Source organism: Mya arenaria, chromosome 3 (assembly GCF_026914265.1).
Source record: "Mya arenaria isolate MELC-2E11 chromosome 3, ASM2691426v1".
NCBI classification, from domain to species: domain Eukaryota; kingdom Metazoa; phylum Mollusca; class Bivalvia; order Myida; family Myidae; genus Mya; species Mya arenaria.
Genome location: NC_069124.1, coordinates 63508295 through 63533396, shown reverse-complemented (window position 1 = coordinate 63533396; position 25102 = coordinate 63508295). Strand labels below are relative to the sequence as shown.

Sequence of the window (25102 nt, the reverse complement as noted above, 5' to 3'; positions counted from 1 at the left end):
TAAATGCAGCAATTGATATGCCCCTGGGGTGTTTTGATTTTGGCAGGGTTTTACACTAAATAATTGACAAAAAGGAAATAAATGATCGAAGGAAATGGTTATAAATACAACTGTATATATTATTCTGTCAAACTTTTTTTAAATTTCTTGGCAGACCAATTCTACAAAGGACTGAAAGCCATGTTTAAATGTCGGATTTTACTATTTTGTTTTAAAGTTTGGTCATTTGATCTTCTTTTAATCTCATATATGCTAGCAAAATTGAGAGCTAAACTTGCAAATACACTTATAAAACCTGTTGCACTCTTATTTCTGCTGATAGTTTGGAAGTTATCAAACATGTTTGTTTCTTCTTTGAATACAACAAACATAAATATGTACAGTTTAATTTTTGTTTTGTGAAACAGTGTTTTTCTTTTAAAGAAAGAGATCTTTATTATATTCCTAGTATTGCTGCAACATGATATCTTTAATTGAATATGAGTGGTATTAAATACAGAAAATAATATCATATGTAAGTAATATTAGCTTCATCATTAGGCCTAAAAAAAACAACATTTGGTTTGGGTAACCCGACCCTACCTACGGAATAGGCGCCGACTCTACCGTTTTTATAGTCAGTTTGAAAAAAAAATTAAAAGCTAAAAAAAATTATTATTATTATTTATTTTTTTTAATGCTTTTCACTTTGTAGTTGAAAACCTGAAATGCTTACACAGAATATAACTTAAACACCATTATCCAATGATGAAAATGAAACACCATTACCCAATGATGAAAATAACATTCTTATATATATAAAGCTAAAAAAAAAAAAAAAAAAAAAAGCCTACCTACCCTACCTATTTTTAAAAAGGATGTAACTCTAACCAAACAATTATTTTTTTAGGCCTTATGTCTTATGTACTTGTCAACACTAACAGCATTTTATTAGAAATATTCAATTTTCCTCAAATGACATAACATATAAACATGTCAAAAAAAAGATAATCAACCCATGTGGGTAAATTTCCCCTTGGAGCAAATTTGCCACATCAGCAAACATTTGGCATATAATGCCTCTGTCACATTTGCCATGGCGGCTAAGTTGGGTAAAAAATACCTACTTTAGGGCTGCGGCGGCATCTGATAATCCCACAGTCACATACTGCAGCAGACACCAATGTTAGGCTAGCTGCAAGGTGTATTTTGAAGTTGTGGAGACAGAAAACCTTCAGCTGTACGCCTTCGAAGTGATTACGCACGGTCGCCTTTTGGCGTCCCTGTTGCGGCTATAGGTTTTTGACAAATACAAAGGTAGAGTTAAGGTAGCAGCACGGTGCCTGAAGGCTGCCTCAGGGGGACCATATGGCGGCCGCAAGGGGACTATACGGCGACCTTGCAGCCAGACATAAGCTCTGCTGCATGGCTACATCATGTATAATTGCTACAACAAACCTAAAAATGTGACTGAGACATAAACACAACAATTTATAAATATATATTAATTTTCACAGAAGATCCGTTAACACAATTACTGTAACCTGTTCCGTAAAATAAGTACATGTACCTGAAATATTTAGTGTTCAAAGCAAAAGGACTTTGTGTATTAAAATCCATATTATCAATCAACATGCCTTGCCACAGAAAATGATTCAATTGACCAATCAAGGAAATGTATTTAATTGCTGTATAATACCACATGGCTGTATTATCCAATGGATTACATAGAGCTCATCTGACAAACAACCTGAACAAGTGACAAGGAGGAGCGATGAACTGAACGATCCTCCAATTGGCATCATGTTATTTGCCTTGATAGTTTTGCTGAAGCAATTTAACTGTAAGTGGAGTATTTAAAATTAGTGTTTGAGTGTCTCATGAGAAATGTTGGATTCCATCTCTCATGTATTGATTTCACTGAAGCCCTGCATGTTGTGTCTCAGATTATATGATTGTATGACATAAATAAGGCCTCCTGTTATTCCATTATTGCTTTGTGATATTGATTCTGAAACTTAATGTCAATGAATGAAAAATACAATAAAGCTGTTTGTGCATTCATAACAAAAAGAGGTGAATTTCATTGAGGTAAAATTTAAAAGTTACATGAAACAAAATGGAACAAATAACAGCTGAAGAAGTCTCAAAACCCCTGGGGTTAAATGTTGTAGACATATGCACATACACTATTAGGTTTTCCAGCAGCTCTTAATTCTTAAAAAACCACACTATTTTTTAGAGCTTTGCTTTTTTTTTTTTTTTAAATCCTCATCACATTCCAGTCAATACACCATAAAAAATAAGCCCTGAGTTCCTGGAACAGCCTTATACTTTTTAAATAGAGCCTTAAAAATTCAAATTTAGCAATAAAATGAGTTCAAAATAGCCTTTAAAGAGCGCTAAGTTATTTTCAGCTAGAGCCTGCTAGAAAGCTTGTAACTAGATTATAACAAAGATTAATCTGGAGATGCTTATGAAATGGAAAAGAAGACCATGTCAAAAACAATTTAGAAAATAAATGTGACACTGTCTAGTTTGTAAAAGTTTCTGTAGCACATTTTGTACACACGACTGGCAATATAACAGAATAGGGATGCTAATAGCTGATGGTGTATCCTAGCCATTAACATTTAAAATTTGAAAACTTAAAAAAAGTTTATTCTTAGTATCTTTAAGTTTCTCATGTTGTTATGTCTATTACAGTGAGCCAGTAGCCATTTCCCCAGTGGAGGAACGGGGTGGGTCTCGCCTCCCTGGCTCAGTGAAACGGGAGCGCCACAACAGTGGGTCTAGTCAGCACAGCACCCGGAGTCATGCCTCCACACACAGCCTGGCTTCAACCCATAGCCGGGCCTCCTCTCGCGGGAACAAGCGGCCCAAGGTCGCTGCGAACCCAGGGACAGCCACAGTGGTGGCCCCATCTCCAGCCACTATCAAAGATCTCAAACCTACCCTGCCCTCCATTGATAGGTCAGATAGGGCTTTAAATAGTCAGGTAGGTGGAAAAATTTCTTTCAAATCATTTGATAAGCTGAAATCTGTTTTATTTAGTTTTCTCAGTTAAATGGCTTTATTTGTGCATGTTTTAAATTTTTACATCATGAAAAAAAGATGATGCAGTCTGCTAATTAAGCTTAAATCACATCTTATCTTATCAAAATATGTCCATTCAGAGAAAACAACAACATTATAATCTCTCCTTTTATGGAGACATCGTTCTATTACGTTTAAATCAATTTCAATATATCAAGTTTATAATGGTATAGCATACACTGTTGCAATCATTGTTGGATAACATATGTTGAAACTAAATCTATAATGAGGTGGGAAAAAAAACAGCACAAAATAGCAGATCTTGTAATTACTGTAGGTTTGTAACACAAACGAGACAGGCCTAAGGGAGTTGGCTACAGGCAACAGATTTGTGAAAATGACATTTCTCCGGAGTTCTATTGATTCTCTGATATGACAATGTGAACATTTTTCATGAGAAGTGCTCATTTCTTTGAAAACTGATTGGCATGCAAGACTGATCTTTAGTCTCCCATCATAGCTGTATTGTATTGAAGATGACATACATAAGTTACTCACCTGCAAGGTTGATCTAAAATGTCAATTTCATTCCTGTGAAAACACACATTTTTAAGACCTAGCTAAAATTAATTATAAAAGTAGCTCAGGTACATTTTAAGTTGTTAATCAATTTTTGTTGTCCAGTCTAAGTAAAAGGCCAATGGCCTAACAGTCAGAATTTGAAGAACCTTGTTAGCATCAACAAGTACTATATTTATTATTTATTTGTATGTCTATTTTTAACTTTGGCTCTCAAACAACTTGCATACTCACTTGTTTATTAGTCAGAAGTGGCATGTTACATTCTTTGGCATAATTTAGAATCTATCGTTTAAATTTAATGTTTTATGCATGCTGTCAAATATATTTAGAATCAGAAAAGATGATTAAGATCACCATGAACAGTTTGCACTTTAAAACAGAAGAGCTTCTTAATTTAGGTTCAGGCCTGCAAAAAATCCTCTAAAATAACTGCCATATATTTTAAATGCACAAATGTAAGTCTCCAATTATGCGATATCTGATTCTATGTTGTTTAATTGCAGAGTGTTCCAGTGGACACGAGTCAGCACAACGGTGTGTTGAGAGGGCCACCAGTTGTACGGGGAGGGTTCAGCCTGCTGGAACACCACAAAGACGACGAGAGGTGCGTAACATGACATTACAGGTTACATGACAGTATAGGGGTCACATGGCAGTAGGGGGTCACATGACAGTAGGGTTCACATGACAGTATGGGTCACATGGCAGTAGGGGGTCACATGACTGTAGGGGTCACATGAAATCACGGTCAAATAGCAATGTAACCATTTGTGGGTCACATGACATCAAAGGTCATATACATGTAACAACAGTCAGTTTTTCTGATCTTGAAGGTTTATAACTCTAGAGCATAAAGTGCCAACAAAATGACTTTTTACCATAATTGTTCATAATGATGACTGTGCAATCATTAAGCATAATAATGATCTCACTCATTCCTTAATGACAGTTATTAACGTTTTAACAAGCACCATTTTAGAAGAAAAATGTGTTTGCAGTTACGAGGAATTGAGTACGAGGCAAAATACTAGTAAGCATGACTCGTGGGTCAAACGCTGATATTACCCTCATCATTATTGTTGAAGCATTTTGTTTGTCTCGGTAAAACTACTCGTTAAATATTGTTAAAAATGCAGATTTTATTAGTAATATTTATGAGTGTTTGCTATAGACCAGACTTATGCTATGAAGTATTAATTTTATGACCATTATGTATTTAACTGTAAGATAATTATAGGAAAATTACAGTCTCAGATGTTATTACGAGAGCGGGGGGGGGGGTGAAAAGTTCACTTGAAATGTTACTCCTGCTTGTCACCAATATATAAAAGTTCATGAGATATAAATCTACATTAAAGTAATATACTAATTTTAGGAATGTTTTTGTTAGTTTTAAGACAAATAACTGAGTGGGATCTAGGATTGAGTTCTGTTTTTGAGTTCCATATATTAATGACTTTCCTTGACATATAGAAAATTTGATTTTTTCACATAACACACATCCTTAGAATTGTTTCAAAGTTGTTTTATTGGTAAAAACAGCTTCAGAATTACAGGTCTTGGCACACAGTTTATTGCAGCTCATAAATTTTCATTAGAAAGTGCAGACAAGCAGCAAACGATTCCTGTGTGACACCTGTTCAGGAATGTCAGAAATTCCTAAAACTCCCAACAATTCATTCACATGATTCAGCCGGTTGTTAGTGCTGTGAAGTCATGAATGTTTGCTGTGGTATTAATTAGCTAAAACTGCAGTTCTCTACAAAATAAATCTGAAATCATGGTGATGCCTTTGACAGGAGAAATAAGCCAACTCTTGTGTTTAACTTCAATCTACATATTAATCACTATATTACCATATGGAAAAGTACTAGTTTCGCATTTCCACAAAAAATGTTCGCTCTCCAGTGTTGTAGACAACACTATAAAAGTGTCTAGATGATCTCGATGATGTGAATGGTGCATTCTAGACTTCTGATGATTGTAATTGCTGCTGACAGTCTAGACCATGCTCAAGGTTTATGTGTACATACATGTGGTGAACATACATCGTATGAGCAGTGTGTAGCTTGTGTCTATATTCTCACATAGAAAATTGCTGAGCAAGGTGCTTATCGTTTAGTGATAATTTAGCAATTAGTGTTAAGATTGACAAAACAGATACTAAAAAGTCATTAAATTGACTGAGACGAAAAACATAAAGAGCTGAGGCAAATGGATGAAGTAAAAAGGCCCCTTTTGGGGGTTAAAAATCTCAGATTATAATAATACAACCTAGAAGAACTATTTATGCCCCCACAAAGTGGCGGCATATAGGGTTGCCCTTGTCCGTACGTACGTCTGTCCGTCTGTCTGTCTGTACGTACGTCCCGAAGATTGTTTCCGATCTAATTCTTGAAAACCGTTTGTCCAATCCTCACCAAACTTTAAACACATGTTTGTGACCATAATATCTTGATCAAGTTCGATAGTCATGGAAATCGCTTTAGTCATTTAGGAGTTACGGCCCTTTTTTGCCAAAAATACTTCAAAAATATGTTTCCGATCTAATTCTTGAAAACCGTTTGTCCAATCCTCACCAAACTTTAAACACATGTTTGTGACCATAATATCTTGATCAAGTTCGATAGTCATGGAAATCGCTTTAGTCATTTAGGAGTTACGGCCCTTTTTTGCCAAAAATACTTCAAAAATATATGTTTCCAATCTAATTCTTGAAAAGTATGTGTCCAATCCTCACCAAACTTTACATACATGATTGTGACCATAATATCTTGATCAAGTTCGATAGCCATGGAAATCGCTTTAATCATTTAGGAGTTAGGGCCCTTTATTTCCCAACAATACTTAAAAAATATCATCTCGATGTAAATGAGATGTGGATCCAACAAGTTTTTTCCTGCCTGAATGGCGCCATATAACCTATACAGTCTTGCGATGCCGTAAAACCCAACTCAACTCAACTTATCCTATATGTGCAGATTATCCTGAATAATCATTATGGCTTATTTTCTGTGACAAAAAATCAAAGTGGGGGCATCCGTGTCCTATGGACACATTTCTAGTTTTAATACTAGTCCTTATGTTTACTTGTATGAAGTCCATAAAAAAGTTGTCCATTGTATTAACTAGTCACATATGCATGTAAACTAACTTGTTTCTTTGTACGTTTCAGGCTGTTGTCTGCCGATGAGTACCATAATCGGGGTCGCAAGTTCAAGTATCAGGCGGAGGACATGGTAACTATAGATACTAACATTTTACAGAAATTACAGAATTAACTCAAAATGGAACAAGCTGGATGTGGTTTTCTCCCACGGCAAATTCCTTTTTTTTAAGATTTAGATTATGTTCTGATTATGTAGATTTTGTCCTATCAATTTCTCAAGTACATTCATAAAGTCATGAAGGTACCCTTTATCATAAACTTTTTGTATATAAAACAACTACTAGGGTATCTGCAGTAGGTCACCTTACAGGTTGACATAATGGTTAATGTTCTTTTAGATGTCTGATCTACTATTATAGATCTGTAGGTACTTATATATGATCAATATTACATATCCTCTGTTAAGAATGCAAAATGTCAATTTTAATGCAGTTCAGTATATAAGTAATCTTAAGAAGATATTTTAAAAAGTAAAATTTTATTGAATTACAAAGAGGCTGAGGACGGGTGTATTTTGCCAAAGTTGGGGCTCTTGTTGTGATACTGAAGATTGAGTTTTTTTTTATTTTAATTAAAAACAATAACCACAAAGCCCATGTATATCATGAAACAAGGGTATTATTTCAACAAAACAAAACGCTTAAATTCATGTAATTGAATGCATGCACAAATAAAATCTCCTGGATGAACATTATAACAAAACTATGTACAATACAATGAGTCAACATGTTTTGAAAGGGCAGAAACTATAACGGACAGGAAAAATACATTTCTACAATACGGTAATGCTTACAAATTCTGAGTAGGCGGAGCTTGCAAATCCTGCTAAACCTTGAAATTCTTATCAATTAAGCGTTGGTTGGTCTTTGTACCGGCTGATGAGTCAATTCATTGGCTGTGAATGTAGGTTGTATTGTAATTGTAAAGAGACAGTTGATAGGGAATGTAATATTGGAGATAGAGTCTGTTGATTATAAGTTTATTTGTAACAGTTTTTTGATTGCTATTGCTTGTGAAAGTGCAATTTTCTCTTGTGCGCAGCTTGTACAATGGCGATCCTTGTGTACTTCACAAACCCGATCTAATCATAGCTGATCATAGCTGATCACATCCCTGAACTGTTTTTTCTATTGTTCTTTCATGGTGATTGATTAAAAGCTGCAAATACTGTTAGGCGTAGATTAAGGTATCCAGTGTATTGTCATGTCTGGTGACCCGGGGATTGTTTTGGTTTTATGGGAAAGGTTTAATGCATAGAAAAAGAATGTGCACACATTAAGCAGATAACAATATTGTAAACACACTCTTTTGACCTTAAAAGATTAAAAAATAGATGTATCACTTTCGATTTCAGTTCAGATAAAGGACAAAAATACTAACTGACATAACTCTAACTGTAATGTATTTTCAGTCATTTATTTTACATATAAGGAATCAGTTAAGCTAGGTTCACACAAAGATGTTTGTACCGATGTTTGGGCAAACGTCAAGCTCCGCTTCTAAAAGTTGTTAAAAAATTGGGAGAGCGCTAGCACAGGTTGTCTAAAGCTAGGAATCATTCGTAAAAGTTTATGTGTGCCAGAAACGTTCAAAGTGCGACTGTAAAAAATCCTTCTTGCAAACGTACTTTAGCCAATGTTTGGGCGCATTTCTTGACCCAAATGCTGGCCATGCAAGGCTGGTTCAAATGTTCATTGTGAGAACCCACCTGAACCCTTTACTAGTTTGACTGAAATTGTCCATTACCGCATGTAATCATTTTTTTTTTATCATTACCATTCATTAGTTAATTTAATTATCTGTAAAAAATATTTTCACATTTCTTTAGCCACAATTAATGTGAGTAATATTGATCTAAAGGTCATACAGGTATATAAATTTGCACTTTCTCAATATCCCTAAAAAGGGCCTACACAAATAAGGACTGCTTATCATGAAGTTGGCTATTATTTGACTGGGAGGTCTTATCTGGCCACTTGCCTATGTAATGCCCTTTTAAATGATTCCCAAAATTACAAGGTCACTAAGTATATCTATTAGAAAGCTATAACATCATTGCTCATCTTCTGACAGAAAAGCAATTAAAAAAAATCATATTTGAAAAAGTTCCTCAAATATAAATTTATTTGCATAATGGATTAAATTGAGGAATGGCATGTTTTATGAAGTTGCTTGATTTTATGGGGATAAGGAAATTCATGTGGGCTGTGTAAGCCACAATATCTATAAAAAAAATCTCATATTTGTCAAGTAATGTCAGGCACCAGGTTCATCAAAATGATAAGTCTATTTAAAGCATCAGGTAACATTCATTGGAGTATCTGTTTGAAGGGAAAAAACATATAAGTAACTTTGAGTGTGTACTTGCAACAAAAGCTTTTAATGGCCTGTTATGGAATTGGCTACAGATTAGCTTTATATTGTTTAAAGTTCCTATTTTTTTGTATTTCAGTCTTGTTCATTAACAAGTGTTTTAAATAGTAAGTATTTTTTTGTATATTTGTATTGCTAGGATGCTGGACTTGTGAAGAACTTGATTTACTTGGAGTCGGTGCTGTGTTTTATCCAGTCGGGCTGTGCCATGGAGCGCAACAACATACCTGCAGACGCTACAAAGATGTACAAGGATACACAAGCCTTTGTGGCGTAAGTCTCAAATATTTCTTAATCCACTATAACTAAGCTGAATTATTCCCTTTTTGGAGTCGGTAGAAAACAGTACTAGTGTATTTTTATGGGGGGCAAATCGTTAAAAAAACAGTACTAGTGGGGTGGGTGGGGGGGCTAATCAGTACTGGTGTATTTTTATGGAGGGGGAGAGGGAAAGGCTAATCAGTACTGGTGTATTTTTATGGAGGGGGAGAGGGAAAGGCTAATCAGTACTGGTGTATTTTTATGGAGGGGGAGAGGGAAAGGCTAATCAGTACTGGTGTATTTTTATGGAGGGGGAGAGGGAAAGGCTAATCAGTACTGGTGTATTTTTATGGAAGGGGAGAGGGAAAGGCTAATCAGTACTGGTATATTTTTATGGAGGGGGAGAGGGAAAGGCTAATCAGTACTGGTGTATTTTTATGGAGGGGGAGAGGGAAAGGCTAATCAGTACTGGTGTATTTTTATGGAGGGGGAGAGGGAAAGGCTAATCAGTACTGGTGTATTTTTATGGAGGGGGAGAGGGAAAGGCTTATCAGTACTGGTGTATTTTTATGGAAGGGGAGAGGGAAAGGCTAATCAGTACTGGTGTATTTTTTTGAGAGGCAAGAGGCTTAGAGAAAAAGTGCCTTTTAGGGCTTCAATCCCTTAACTGGTTGATATAGATCTGTATGAAGTTTGCATGAAATGCAAGTTTTTTACCCTGCAAATTTATGTTTAAATGCTCAATTGATTTAAAAAAAAAAAGGATTGGCAGACGTTACAGTTTTTCTTTGAGCTTGAAAGACCTTGATATATGCTGATGATATTAATTTTGCTTTTAAATAATATTTGATGTCATTTGTTTACAATGATTTGATTTTGCAGTGTTTCATGTTGTGAATATTTATTGAGAACAAAATAGAAATCCGATGCAAATAATGCCGCAGGTTACAGAGAAGAATAAATTAGTTTGCACTTAATTTGTAAACTTTGCTGTTTATGTACAAATCTTATCTAACATTTACTGGCATTATTTATTATCTACCTTCTAGCAAGATGCACTATGTGTTTTTTGTGCTAATCTGGCTTTTGTCAAGGAAGTTTAATATAACAGAAAGGGGAAAATGTTCACCGAATGAGAATTTTGTTGATTTATATCAAACCTATTTGATGTGAGAAAGTGTTAACATTCCTGAGGCTTTTTACAGTAAACTACTTCCTACTGAATTAAGTTAGTTAATTATACATGTACACCATGTTGATCTAGCAAGCAATTTGATCATCAGTTAGTTAACTTGTCTTGAATAAGTTTTAGGTTAAATTGTGTTTTGCTTAATGCATACCATCAAACTGTTTTTTTTATTACAACTTCTTAACAAGGTTATCACAACTAATACATGCGCATGAGAGTCAAATTTTCAATATCCAGTCCAACATTTATGTAAAATCATATACAAGATATGATGTATTCCACAGTTGATATCTCATTGAAACCAGCTGAGTCTGCAACCTGCAAGATAAGCCATTAGGCTGTTTGCCATTACTTGTAAAACACTTGGAGTGGGTTGTAATTCATGCTGTTATCTTAGAAATATTTAATTTCCATGTTTCTATTCTCTGTCCCATATAGTATAACTGTGTACAAGAGATATGAATCTCTGTCTTGGTCTAATTCAATGATGTGTGTCAATGTCAAAATGAAATACAGTCTTACCAGAGAAATATTCACATATCTCCTGCATCCCTTTAATTTCCTTATGATGGACTACTTCTTACCTGAAAAGTGGCAACATTACTAACTTGGTACAAACAGTGATATATTGATCATTTTGTATGTTTATAAGTCTGTATTACTGGGGACAAAAACATTTCCCATGGAATGTTGATAGTCTTTATATTGACATATGATGGTATGTTCATGTCAAATATTTCAACTTCTTATTCATTCGCTATTCTAGAAATAGAGAATAAAAATTTACAGTGATATATTAATATTGGTTATTATTGATATAAGACAGAATTACCCTTAGACTTGAATAGCAAAATCGGAAAGTGTTTCTTGCTCTCATATCCAGTTGGTCTTTATTAACCTTAGCTTACGAGTCCGAAGGTTAAGACATAACTGTATCACCAATGAGTCCTTTCAAGGCGTATCTTCTGTGTCTTCTTTGTTTATTCATAATGATTCAAAACATGAAGGTCATTAATTTTGTGAGTAGAAAGTAAGCAATTCTAAACCCTTTCTCTTTCCTTAAAGCCAATCAATAGTCTTCTCTTTGATATAGAACATTATATTTTGAGTATACATGTACTCGTTTGTCGTTTTTTTGTCATTTTGTCGTTTGTCCTTGACAATGTCGTCCTTGTAAGGCTTTTTAAATAAGCTGATATAGCTTCTATACATGTTGAGATATTTAATCCTCCCACATACCGGCTGTTCACATGCTTTTATCATAAATAAATCTTACAGGCTTTTCCTCTTTTCATGTTTAATTACATTTTACACAAAGATATGTAAAGGTATGTTCTTGGTGAGCAAACAATTGCAGGAAATAAATAATACAGACAAGTCATGGAAATAGGAAAGAAATAGGCTAAATTAGGTGCAGTAAGGTTACTGGTTGAAAAGATTCCATAGCCCAGCGCATCAAGAATATTATTTCTCCCACCTCAGATAAGTAGATCCAATAATTTAACCATGCTAGAAATTCTTATCTTGCCCAGGGGCGAAGAAGATAAAATGCCCGTATGGAACTTCTTTTTAATGGTCATCACATTGAAGTTACCTCCCTTGTTGAAGACAGTCGTCTGTAGCATCATAGAAACATTGTCTAATGGCAATATTTATAATGCTAATTAACTATTTATCGCTTTAAATGTCACTATAAAAAAGTTTTCACGTACATTTCATGAAATAATGCTCCACTCTCATCAGTACTATTTTAAGACCGTTTTGACTATTAAAACAAACTGAATCAATGCGCGCATATCCATGACAACCACGAGTAATCAAATATCCATACGCATTATTTTCACTACGCACAAAAGAGTTCCAGCAAAATTTAAATTTTTTCTTAATTTTGTTTAACTGAGGTCGGAGAAAAAGCATCTACCATAGCCGCTCATGTAAGATAGGTTCATCCCGACCCTCGCGCAGGGTGTTTTGCGGAAACTCGGTAAACCATGTATCCCCAAAACACGCTACGCTCGAGTCGGGATGAACCTATCTTACACTCTCGGCCATGAAAGATACTTATAGTCTACTATGTTATTGTTAGTGTATTTTTTTTTTTTACCAAAAATAAATGCTAAATTTATAAGTGTTTAGACTTTATAGATTTGTGAGGCATTTTTTGCACTAATCAATATAGCGTTTATTTTTATCAGTGTGTATGCTCTATCTTCTAAATAACTAACTTGATAGAACCAATAAATAACTAAATGGGAATTTGCTGGATCTTTTCATTACTAAATGGAATTTTGTCATTTGTAATCTTCTTTATGGATTTTTGGTTGTCAGAGCTATTCTAAATGATTAAATGCGAAACTGTCTGGCGTTCCCATTGGAGGAGGCATGGGCACAAACACTAAACTGTCTTCGTGAATTGTTTCATAAGGTATTTTAGGGAAGATGCTTTTGTTGTGTCCAAATTTTAATTGAATAGAAATTTTAACTTCTTCGACCAAAAGTAAAGTTAACGTTAAAATGTTTTGTTTTTTGCAGACATCAGTACCATCAGTTTGAGCTTGCCCAGCGGAGCCCGCAGAACCCTGATAAGCCCGAACACAAACTTGCAGTATTATGGTAAGAATCTACCAACAGTGATGATCTATCGCTTGTGTTACTTTTCAGTGAAACAAAACCCCATAATATTAAACCCATATGTGAAATGAAATCAACCACAAGTAATTATGTAACATGTATACAGCATAATGATGGTTTTGCCAAGTTGTTGAAAATGAACATATTATTCTTGTTTTTGTGCAACCACAATGTACTATTAAAACCAGTTGCTACTTGTATCTTGTCATGTACAGATAGTTGATGGGGGGAAATGGATACAACTGTGGGTTGGAGTGTGTATATTGATACATGTCTGCCAGTCTCTTCAAATATACTCTATTTTTTATCTATTTTTATGAAAATATATCTGAACTGTTAACCAAAGTTCTTGGTCAGAAAGTTTTTCTCGACCCATTTAAGAGATACGCATAAAAAGGTTGTTGAATGAGTGTTTCATGTTAATGAAAGTAACCTACAAAAGCTTAAATGTGGTGGTGACACTATTTCATAATGACCATTCATCACTAGACAAGAAATATTTTAGTATTTGCATATTTTTCTATAAAACCGTTGCTACATATGTATTGTTCAAAACAATTGTTGGAAAATGACTGGAGCAGCATTGTTAGTATTTTACATGCCTTATGTCATTAACTGTGCGAAGATAGACATGCATTTCCAAGATAGACATGCATTTCCGCAGTGTTTTGGCTGAGTCAGGTTTGTTATGTGATTGTATAGTGAGGTGGTGAAGTATTTCTTGTATACATGCAGGTATTCAGGCACTCACTCTCTCTCCGATATATTCTCGAATTGCGGTTTGCCAGTTACTTGTTTCAGAGTCAATAAATTAATATATTGAAATAAAATGAGACAATAAAAAAACAAAAACAGTCACAAGAATGCTATTCATCATTCATCATTTCCTTTTAACAATTAAAGCTTTATCACAATAGATCGGAGAACATGCTGGTTATTTATGATTATGATTTTATTTCGTCTAATTGGCACAATTAAATATGATTGATGATTAACATGAACTTTCTTGCTTGTAGGCCCTGGCTTGAACTTGCACTGTAAATATTGTGTCACCAATGCATACAAAGTTTTACCGGTCTAAGTTTAATCTTCTTTCTTTTTTAAGTTTTACAAAATTACTTGAAAGAGCTGAGTTCATGATAATATGACAGTGATAAAAATAATTACATAATAAGAATTGGGCTATTTTTAGAAAAAGAACATGCATATATATTTATAAGAATTGGGCTATTGTTAGAAAAAGAACATGCAATATATATTTATAAGAATTGGGCTATTGTTAGAAAAAGAACATCATGAAATATATATTATATTTATATATACATGTACAAAAATACAAAGGGAGAAATATGATTATAAATATGATTAATATATCATTGAGCCAATATTAAATATAATCCCTAGACCAAGGGAGACAACTAGCAAACACCAGGAGTAGCCAAAAGCTAGGATTGGCTAACCACAAGAATGCCAGCAATTCCGGCAATGCCCTTTACACTGTTATGCATACTGCAGACTTGAGAAAATATATATGGAAAAACACCTTGCATTAGAAAGGGAGAGAAGAAAGGGTTACTTTTATACATGTATATAAATTATACTTGTTGTAACGTAAATAGTATAAACTTGTTTTTCAAATCAATATTTCAAGGTTATCACATTGCATTCTGTCTAATTTTTACCTTCCAATAATGTGTTTAAGTTTTGAAAAATCTAGATTTTAAGATAATGATCTGGAGTCTTAATATATCAACTATAAGTACTCAACTACTTGATACTGATTTTATCTACACGAAGACAACAAACAGCATGGACTAGCAAATTAGATAATTCAAATCAACTATCCAACTTCTACACAGTTTGTTGTTGATGAACGTTTAATTTTTGAAAATAGAAAGAAAAAAAGCAGCAAATGCTGAAGAAGAAAAAAACCCATCAAAATATGATTATATATTCTGATCAATGATACAATGTACTATTCTTATTAATATAAGTAGTAATAATGACTGTCACACAAATGTTCGTTAGCCCCAGATGTAAAATGTATCACTGATAAACATCACACTCATGTCATTTTCCTTTTACTTATTATCAGAAGTATATAAATTTATATAAAAGGACTGTTTTATATAGTAATACATTTATATAACTATCAAGCTCAAAATTTGTAATATTTTTATATAAATACATACCATATTCATTAGTTATTCAGATTACTGTATTTTATTAACGTCAATATTTTGCTCTAAATTCCACAGGGTAAAATCCCCTTGTCTTATATCAAATTTCCCTGGAATTTAAACCAAAATCCCCAGGGAAGCCTCTTAAAAATATGGCATGTATGACTAGCTTGAAATCACCATATTGTGTCATTTGTTCTTATAATGGAACTGTTTATGATTGTAGGTTTATTAGAATGCGAGGAAAAAAGTTAATTGGAAAATAGAGAACAGACGCCGCAGTAGTTTTACTGAGATGACTTCTTATATTGCAAACACCAAAGCATTGTATCCTCACATCAAATGACTTGTTGCAGAGAATGTGGCACTTGTTTTAAAGAAAGTCTCATTTGTTTTAGAGAAATTGGTTCTTAAACCATGGAAATTTACTGAGTGATTGACCATCTTAAATTACCAATATGTCACACAAGTTTCTTTATGGGTTTTCCTATGTCTGAGACTGTTCTATGGTAGTTGATGTTTTTCTCCATTTCAGTCAGCGAATCCAGTCCCTACTGTTCATGAGGCTGTACTCACTCAAAAAGAAGGAAACCCTAAAATTAAAGCAGATCCTTGAAGAACACCATAAAAAGGTTTGTAATGTGAGCCATGTAGTAAATAAGTACAAGTCACATGACATCTCATATCTGTGATAGCTCACTACAAACATCTGAAATGCATTTTAGGAGCAATGGTTCTAGTTAGTACATATGTATATAGCAAATCATCTCTTATATCAGTGATTTTTTGGTGCAATTAACTGCCTTCTACAGGCTGTTCCCCCTTGTGAAAAACTGTCCATTGTTCCCAAAATGTTTTTTTTTCCCAATTTGATAAATGTCCATTACGTTAAAGAATAATAAAGCAATGAATTTAATGAAATATAAACAAAATCTTGACAATACCTACTCTTTAACAGCATACTGTATGCATAAAAAAGTTGAAACATGTATATTTGCCATTATATTAGCTATTTTGGCCTGATTTTGTATTTTTCCCAAAGACAACATATTTTTCCATTTTGCAAGGCACAAGCAGTAAAAATAATCCCCCAAAAAATCACTGTATATTCAAAGGTACATTACCAGTGTAAATTCATATACTTCTGTTTTAATCTAAATATGAGGTTTTACATGCTTTAGTGTGATAATTGTGATGATTATGTTATCACTAAAATTAATATATGTTAAATGTTCTAAAACTGTCTGACGAGACCCTGCTATATGTATTGTCATTATTTCCACAGAGCTCGGCACCCCCAGCAGCATCCCAGGGTAAGCCATCATCCGCCCCCTCCCCCCATCAGACAAACTGGAACCGATCCACCGGAACTCCCTCCCCGATGTCCCCCCAACCATCTCCCGCCAACAGCATTTGCTCTGTCGGATCTGTGGTGAGTACAGTCAACAATGTGTGACATTGTTATGTTAACAGGTATTTTTCGCTCGTCTTTTGAAGTAAAAAAAGAAAAACAATTGTTGCAGCATCATCTACATTAAGTTTCATCATCTTAGCAGCGGAGTAGTCATGCAAAAAACTTCTTCCTTCTGCCTTTACTCAGAAAACTTTTCTAATAATCAGCTGAAACTTGGTATGCATATAAATCGTATAGCAAGTTCCATCAATCTCATCCAAATGTTTGGATAATTAAACTTCAAGGGATGAGCATTTTCTTCAGCTTGTGATTTTTTTGTTTTATGAAATTCAGTGTCCCATTTCAATAAAGTTTGTCTTGGGCGTAAACTGCATTTCAATATGCCCATAGTTTTATTCGGCTAAAATGTCTAGCTGAAACAGCCCTGGTTACTTTCTGCAAAGGTCAGGAAACTAAAATGAAATTGATGAGAGGTTATACAGACTAGGTGATTAAAAAGAAGCACAAATTGCTAGTCAGAGTAATATTAACTGGAGTACAGTACTTTGTCTATTATCCTGGCAATTTTCAATTTTTTTTTTGCTTTTCTCCGGGTGTTTTGTCCTTAAGATGTGCCTTTTTGACAGCATTTTAGATAAACCAAATAAGAAATTTCAATTTATGTTTATAATTATAGATTTTTAAGATTAGGTGTATCAGTTCAACCCAGTTCAATCAATAAATGAATGCAGAATAGTATAATATCTTAATAGTTGTGTCTTAAGGCTGTTATTAGAGGCTTTATTTAGTACAGAAACTCCACATTGTTATGTTTTTCTGACATAGATCTTGATTAATTAGCCTACATTGAAAGAGTATAATGATGATTTGACATTAAACCTATTGCGTACATGAATACACTGTAACTCATGCAGTTAATATGGTAATTGAGAACATGTTTACTGGTTACAATCAAAGTAGAAATTCTAAATTGTGGAAAAATAATAATCTTTTTTTTTCAAGTAAACGGAATTGTTCTATAGAAACAGATAAAAATTTTCCATGCCAGAATGTATAAGAGAACTTCTTTGGCCTACTTATCTCTGCTCTCGATAAGATCTGTGAACTATTCATACTTAAATGGAAAAAATAAGAGCAAGTGGAAAAGATTTATTCTTAGAAATGGGTTAATTGCACTAATCTTGATGAAGCATTTGCTGTTTAATCATTTAAACCTTCTTACAGATTAATAAAAATGGGTTAAGTAACCAATATATAACTTAATCTTTGCCTTTGAATTCTGTACTGGTTTTGATACAGACCAGCAAAGTGAGTCTATTGACTTTTGTAGCTATAGAACTGTTTGTAAATAATTTTGCTATGGGAGCGCAATGTTGTTGTATGTTTTTGTAGATTTGTGTCTGTTATATGAAGTATGTTAACTGCTACTTCTTTGAATTGATGTGAAAGATGCATGTTAAACTAAAACTGAACAGAAGCAAATTAAAACTTATCAATTCATACAAATGCAATTATTCCACAGTTGTAGGTTCAACTGCTAGGCATATAACGTTTTCTATAAATTGTTCGATCTGTTGTATTAATAATCTTTATTACATTAACACCAATGGTTTGTATTTTTCAGGGTAGTGACCAGACTCCGTCTAAGCTGTGTAATGGTACATCGGGCGGGGTTCCCCCTGGGTCAATAGTGGTGAGCCAGCGCATACATTCCATCACCCAGAAATATTTCTCCAATGCCAACTACCTGATACAGGCTCACAACTACTGGGAAATGGCCGACGACAAGGTCACTGATGATATTAGAGGTCAGTGGTGGAAATTAAAAGAGTAACATGTTTATTTCAAATGTTTCATGAGCTGTCTGTTTTGTCATGTCATGGTGTAACACACATAAACTTAGGGTATAATGTAGCCAGTCTGGTGTCAAACATGCTTAAACATTGGCTTTAACACAGAAATCATTGAAAATAGGTGCTCATGTGACCAGCAAAAATATCCCATATATGTGGCAAGCCCATAACCCTTGTTTAGATAGTTTTTGAGTTATGCCTCTTGACCAACTCGAAAGCATGAATGACTGCTGACATGCATGTGCAGTGTTCTTGTTTTCAAAATTAAAGATTGGTGGTTTAAAGAATTTATTGCCATAGGGTTCCACAATGCATGGTAATAATTTTTCTCATGTATTCTGGATCAAACTAGAGGCAAACATTCTCTATCTTTATGATTAAAAATTGGAATCACACAGAAAAATGCTGAAAGAAAAAGGCCTAATCAGTGATGAGTTGTGAAAAAACTTCTTAAATAACAATGATTAATGAAGTCTAGAGTGAGACAAAATTGTGTCAGGTTTTGTCTGATGCCATTATTATTATATTGTAGTGAATCAAACAACTCTTGTCATGCATTGTTTAATCTGACAAGATTCAAATTTCAATAGATGCATGTCTTTTAACTTTGACCATTTTGGTAATGCCATAAAATAGATTAGTTGTATAAAAGTCTCACATTAACATGGACACTAGTTAGTATGCTACAGGTAATAAATAAGATAAGAATCAAAACAAATCTCTCTGATTTCTAAATTAGAATCTAAATTAATGACCAAAAATTTCATATTTATTTCAGAGTTCTTCATTGAGCTTGACCACGAGTGTGGACCTTTGACATTACACAGCAGTATTCAGCACCTTGTGAGATACGTTAGACTGGCCATCAGTCATATACATGTGTGATGACCGCCTGCACCGGCCTAGCCGGGGAAGCAGGCGTGAATGCCCATGTGTTGGTGTACCAGTCTAGACTGTGTTCAGCACTGATGCCTTGTGGAATGGTGGCACCCAGTCTACGCCCTGTTGAGTGGGCAGGCCTTCACATACAGGGCTCTTGTCATGCTGCCAGACTACACTTGTGTTCAGCCTTTCTTACGTGGCCTCAAACATGGTACAAACTTGATCACATAGTGATTCTATGGGAGAAAACTACCATGCAGAACATTTTTGTTATTACTGATGAGGAAGAATGAACCAAGATGTTTGTGTGGAGAAACTTGCTGCCATCGATCACCTGCATCGAGAGAGATTTCATGTGGTTCACATATATCAATTGATGCATCTATGATTTAGATCAATTTACTTCATTTTATTCATTTTTCTGAAATTACACAAACATATGGCTCTGTTGCCATGGCAATATGCTTGTCAAATTAGATATGTATGTTGTTATAGGTTCTATCTTTGTTCTAAACAATATTACAGATGTCTTTCAAATCAATCATGACTAGTTGTACACTAGTAACACCAAATCATGGGAAACCATTGCAGATATTATTAGCGAGGTTAGATTTATCAAAAGAGTATATTATGGTTTGAATATGCATTACAAGACTGAATAGAAGTAAACATGTTTGTTATTGAGATTTACACTTGTTAAGATGTTATATTCCGCGCTATTCAGATATAGAGTTGGTAGATACGGTTACTTGATTTTACATTGTCTGTGATAGATATACTAACTCACTAGAAAATAAGATGTTTACTGATAACAGTATATATATTGATATAAAACGAATAATAGGCCTTGTAAAAAAAATAAAGATTTTAATGTCAATTTCGTTCAAAATTTATTTTTTATGTATTGCCTAAACTGTGGATATGACAAAAATGTGTGACATTATATATATATTTATATGAACATTCTACTAACTGTTTATTTCCGCCTCTCTATATTCCATCCTACGTGAGCCATATTGTCGTAAACTATTTTCTTAGTGCTAAAAGGATAGATTTCTAGGTGAGACTTGGTGTAGGCCATAGAGGCTTTATACTCTGACATGATGAAAGGGTGTCTTCCATTTCATATCCTGATTCATCTGAAATCATGTTCTTGTTTTGTTGTTTATGGCATACAATTAATGCAGTTCAAATATTGTTTTTTTTTGTTCAAGCTTGATACATTGTGCCATAAGTAAAACGATCTACACAAGCAGATGAACATGCGGCTGATTTCAGCAGCTTTAGTGGATCTTTTTTTTTTTTAAATTAGCAATTAGCGATCAAGGTTTTATAGGTCATTATAATGTTACAAGTAATTGCAAATGTATTTTGATATTTTCTGGGTATTTCTCTGTAAAAGCATACAAGAAACAGTCCCTGATGTAAATAATCTAGAAGACATCTAGGTTTGCAAGTAGCTCAATTTAGTGTGAAGTACAAATAGATAACTATTTTGTTAGTGTTCCTACTTTTGTATTAGTTTTCCTTGAGTATTCATACATTCAGTTAATGACATTGTGCTCACATTCAGCAACAAGGTTCATTTTCTTGGGTATTTATGTTATTTATTGCAATATTTATTTATTTATGTTCAAATATTTATCAATTAAGTTGCTACAAAGTCATTTTTGTTACAAGATATTGTTTAGTTATGTAGAATTTAATTTAAGAAACAAAGTCTAATTTTGGCCTTCCAGTGCTCTTGATGGCAGTTGTTCTTACAAGCACGCACCATTTTCAGCCTTGTGTTTATTGAATAGCTAGATGACGTTTATGTAGACCAAAGTTTGTTCCATGTATATCAGAAAACCCGAGTTTTTATATGATAAAGAATTGCACTGTAACTTAAAATATGGCCTTGACCTTTTTGTGAGGACAGCACATAACAGTATTGTGCTTTAGGCCTAAATTTCAAGAACATTATATTCCACACGATTTGGAAATTACACTATAATCCAATTGCTCAGAACATGGCTAGAGTTAATCATGCGTTTAAAGGCATCGTTGTAAACTTATTAATGTGAAATACTTTTTGATGTGCTCATAGATTTAAATTATACCAGTACAGCTGGAAAGTTGTCTCAAATCTTGTAAGACACACTGCAGGTCACAAATGTGTCCACGTAAGTTCCAGAGCAGAAAATATTGTAATGTTAACATCTTGGTAACTTTTACAAAGTTCTGAACAATTGGCCCCATGTTATTTGAATCGAAGCGCTATAGAATCTAATCTCGAACATTGAAAGTTCATGCCATTTCCTGTGCTAAAGCCATGGTCACTTATGTACTCTAGCTCATCTGCTTTTGGGAAAAAAGTTGAGGTAATGTCATAGCCTGGGGTCTTGCACCTTGGACAGAACTCAAAAGCCATTAAAGATATCGAAATGGAACTTGGTAAATATGTTGACAGAGAAAAAACACACAGCAGAGCCCATAACTCTGGCTGTAATTATTTTTAAGTATTGCCCTTTTTTGGAGTAGAAAATAACAGACGTTCATTGGCATTTGCTTCACAGCACTCTTGTTTATTTCAAAAATATTTCAACAGTATTATTAAGTATTAAAACCTTTCAAGTAAGAGTTCTAGTTTTGAATCAAAGTGGTTTTTCCCAAGATTGTTTCTATGTTATGTTGTATTTGACTATTTCTGATGCAAACAGCCGTTTTATGCATATCCTAGGTGTACAATACACAAACACCTTATCATCATTGTGAATAGGGCTTAATTTCTCTCACTTGTTTTCATTTCCCCTCATTCTATGGTGACAGTAACCTGTGCATATCCGCTTTCTTCCGCTGTATTCATTCTTTGTTGTAATATTCAAAACAGTGACTATGTCCTGTACAGTACTATACAATATTTTGATTGAGATCGTTCAGTTTGTTGATTCACTATTATTAATTGTCATGATGTGATCATGCAAGTTCAAAATTGTTGTTGATAGCAGAATCTTGAGGTCATTTTACTCATTTGTATTTACATGTGTTCATAGAACTGCATTAATATTTATTTTATTTGAATTGTGACATTCAGTATGGTTATATTAAACTATATTAAATTATATTATATATTATAAACTACACATTGTTATACAAGTGTCAATGAAATTGTGAATATTATATCTTACTGATGTGTGAGTTGAGCCAATCTGGTTCGTGCTTTTGTCATTGTTGTCATGTTGATTGTAGGCCATGTGTTGCTATAGTCAGGTCAAGTCGTTGCTATGTACTTGTTGCTATGGAAACTTGATCTGCTTGCCTCAAATGCAAAATTGGCCATGTAAATATTTGAGCCAAATATATTCTAAAATGAAATTATGAAAATTGTTGAAAAACAAAATAAAAATATGATACAAAAGCGTGTTTGTATTGTTATGAATTTTATGGCATTGTAAGTTGCAGACGATAACATTTGTGGTAAAGAAATGCTTTGTAAAATGTCACCATTGTGAAGAATACCATGATGGTTAAGGAAATACTAGTATAGGTTGAACATTTCTTATGTCTTTATTTGAAATCATCAGTGTGGACTCTATCTGAGAATGATGATGGTACATGTATGTGGCACCGGCGGAGCATACAGCAGGCACCCCTCTAAAACCATCTAGTTTATAAATGAATGCACTTAATTGCAATATTTCAGACTAAAATGGCTTAACCTTTCATTGGGAGCAACCTGAAGCCGCATTTCACTGGTTAAAACCATGTATAGTTTGTATTCTTAGGGAATAGGGCATGCTTTCTTAATTGTGATCCTAAACGGCGCCCACTCGAATGCCAAATCCAGAATCTGCCCCTGTGTATGGGCATATTTTCACATATCACATCTTTCACACATTTTTAAATGATGCATTTGTGTAGGTCCAAATAGGAGGTTAACAAGAAAATCATTTTTCCTAGGAAATGTGAATGTGTTGTGTGAAAAATAAGATCACATTCGTCACACCTATGATGAATTTTGTCCTATCTTTCACAGATGTGATCTATGAAAATATCGTCCTTTAAAACGACATGAATTTGGGGCAGCTTTAAAATTATGTCACCATGTGATCTTGTTATAAATTCGGCTTGTGTGCTGTGAATGTTCAACATGTTCTGAATTAAAATACTTATTTTTCCATTTGTTACAACGCTTATTATTCTCCATGATCAGTAATGAGGTTTGCCTCCCTTGGACCATACTGCTGCTCGGCACCCCTGTAGCCTGCCCCTGTAAGCCGTCTGGTCCCTCCATCCATCTGATCTCGATCAAAGCCGCTGATTCTATCTTTTCATTGACTCTTAAAAGGATCTTGTTAGAAGTTTATTGTCAGACCATTACCGCATAAAGATGAGCGCGTCTTTACCAAACTGTAAACCATTAATTAGGAGAAATGACACCAGACGCTGATGCCAACATAATTATTGCAAAAAATGCGCTTGAATGGGAAATTATTTATCTTAATGAATCTGCGTTAATCTTACTTCAGTGGATCTTGAACAGACCTATTTTATTGCCTGAAATCGCCCGTGTAGAAAATTCGCACTAGACAGTGTACTAAATAACATATCTATTCGTTACATATTTTGGTGCATCCTTGATGAATCTACTTTACAGTCATACCTGGGACTAATAACAATCCTACTCCAAGGTCATAAAGTTAGTCGTTGGTATTCGTCGTAGAATCATGGCAAACAGACGAGATCGGGGCCATGATCTGTAAGTTCGACATTATAAAGCCCTACTTATCAGGCATTTCCTTAATTTGGCGGTCGAATATGTATAGAGGAGTACTAAGGTAAAAATCACAAATCTTTGGCTCAAAATATTAAAGTCTTCAGCTCAATATAATATAATAGAACCTTAAAAACATTAAAAGCCAATAATCAGTAAAAATATAAATGCAAACTTTTGTTTTCGTCTGTTTGACGGACAAATGTGATTAAATAATGGCTTAACATGAATTCTTTTAAACTGTCTCATGTAATTAACTAATACAAAACAGCTCAAACTGCAATGTTCATCACAGATTTCGAACGGAGACAGTAAAATAATATGATTATTTATGTACAGTCAAAGTTTTCAATTTTAATAGGAAACTCCCTATCTGAATGAAGGTTTTCTTTGGCAAAACGTTTTCTTTTGTTCTACAGTCTAAAGAAGCGAAATTGTAAGGGTTGTGAAATACCAAACTGAAAGTAATATAATTATTGTGTATTTAAAAAGTGGAATATAATATCAGAAAAAAGCCTCAATCATTCCATGAAATACGTTTTCGTTTTAATTTTTATACTTCCTTGTTAGATTTACATTGTTCAAATGTACATCTATTCATTTCTTATCAAACATTCGATATATCGAGTAGTTGACTGGTGCCGAACCTCAATTAATGTGTTTATCATGATTCATAATCTCGTACACGTTGTCGATAAAAGTAATGATCTTGATGTAATATGGGAATGCGTTAATGATGTTTTATCATTGGTTACTCCATAAATATCAGCATAGAGAACAATGTATTTTCTAACATA

The 25102-nt window shown here is 34.0% G+C and overlaps 1 protein-coding gene across 2 annotated transcripts in view; it reads left to right on the top strand.

Annotated features, from left to right (window-relative positions):
* Positions 1–22951, top strand: part of LOC128226777 (AF4/FMR2 family member 4-like) — an 85504-nt gene extending 62553 nt beyond the window's left edge. For both annotated transcript variants that reach the window (XM_052936823.1, XM_052936822.1), the window contains exons 12-20: positions 2686–2977; positions 4101–4201; positions 6773–6836; positions 9279–9412; positions 13122–13202; positions 15936–16032; positions 16686–16832; positions 18439–18622; positions 19446–22951. In XM_052936823.1, coding sequence (XP_052792783.1) covers positions 2686–2977; positions 4101–4201; positions 6773–6836; positions 9279–9412; positions 13122–13202; positions 15936–16032; positions 16686–16832; positions 18439–18622; positions 19446–19552 — 1207 coding nt within the window. In that variant the 3' untranslated portion in view covers positions 19553–22951. The remainder of the gene's footprint in view (positions 1–2685; positions 2978–4100; positions 4202–6772; positions 6837–9278; positions 9413–13121; positions 13203–15935; positions 16033–16685; positions 16833–18438; positions 18623–19445) is intronic.
* Positions 22952–25102: the final 2151 nt, after the last annotated feature.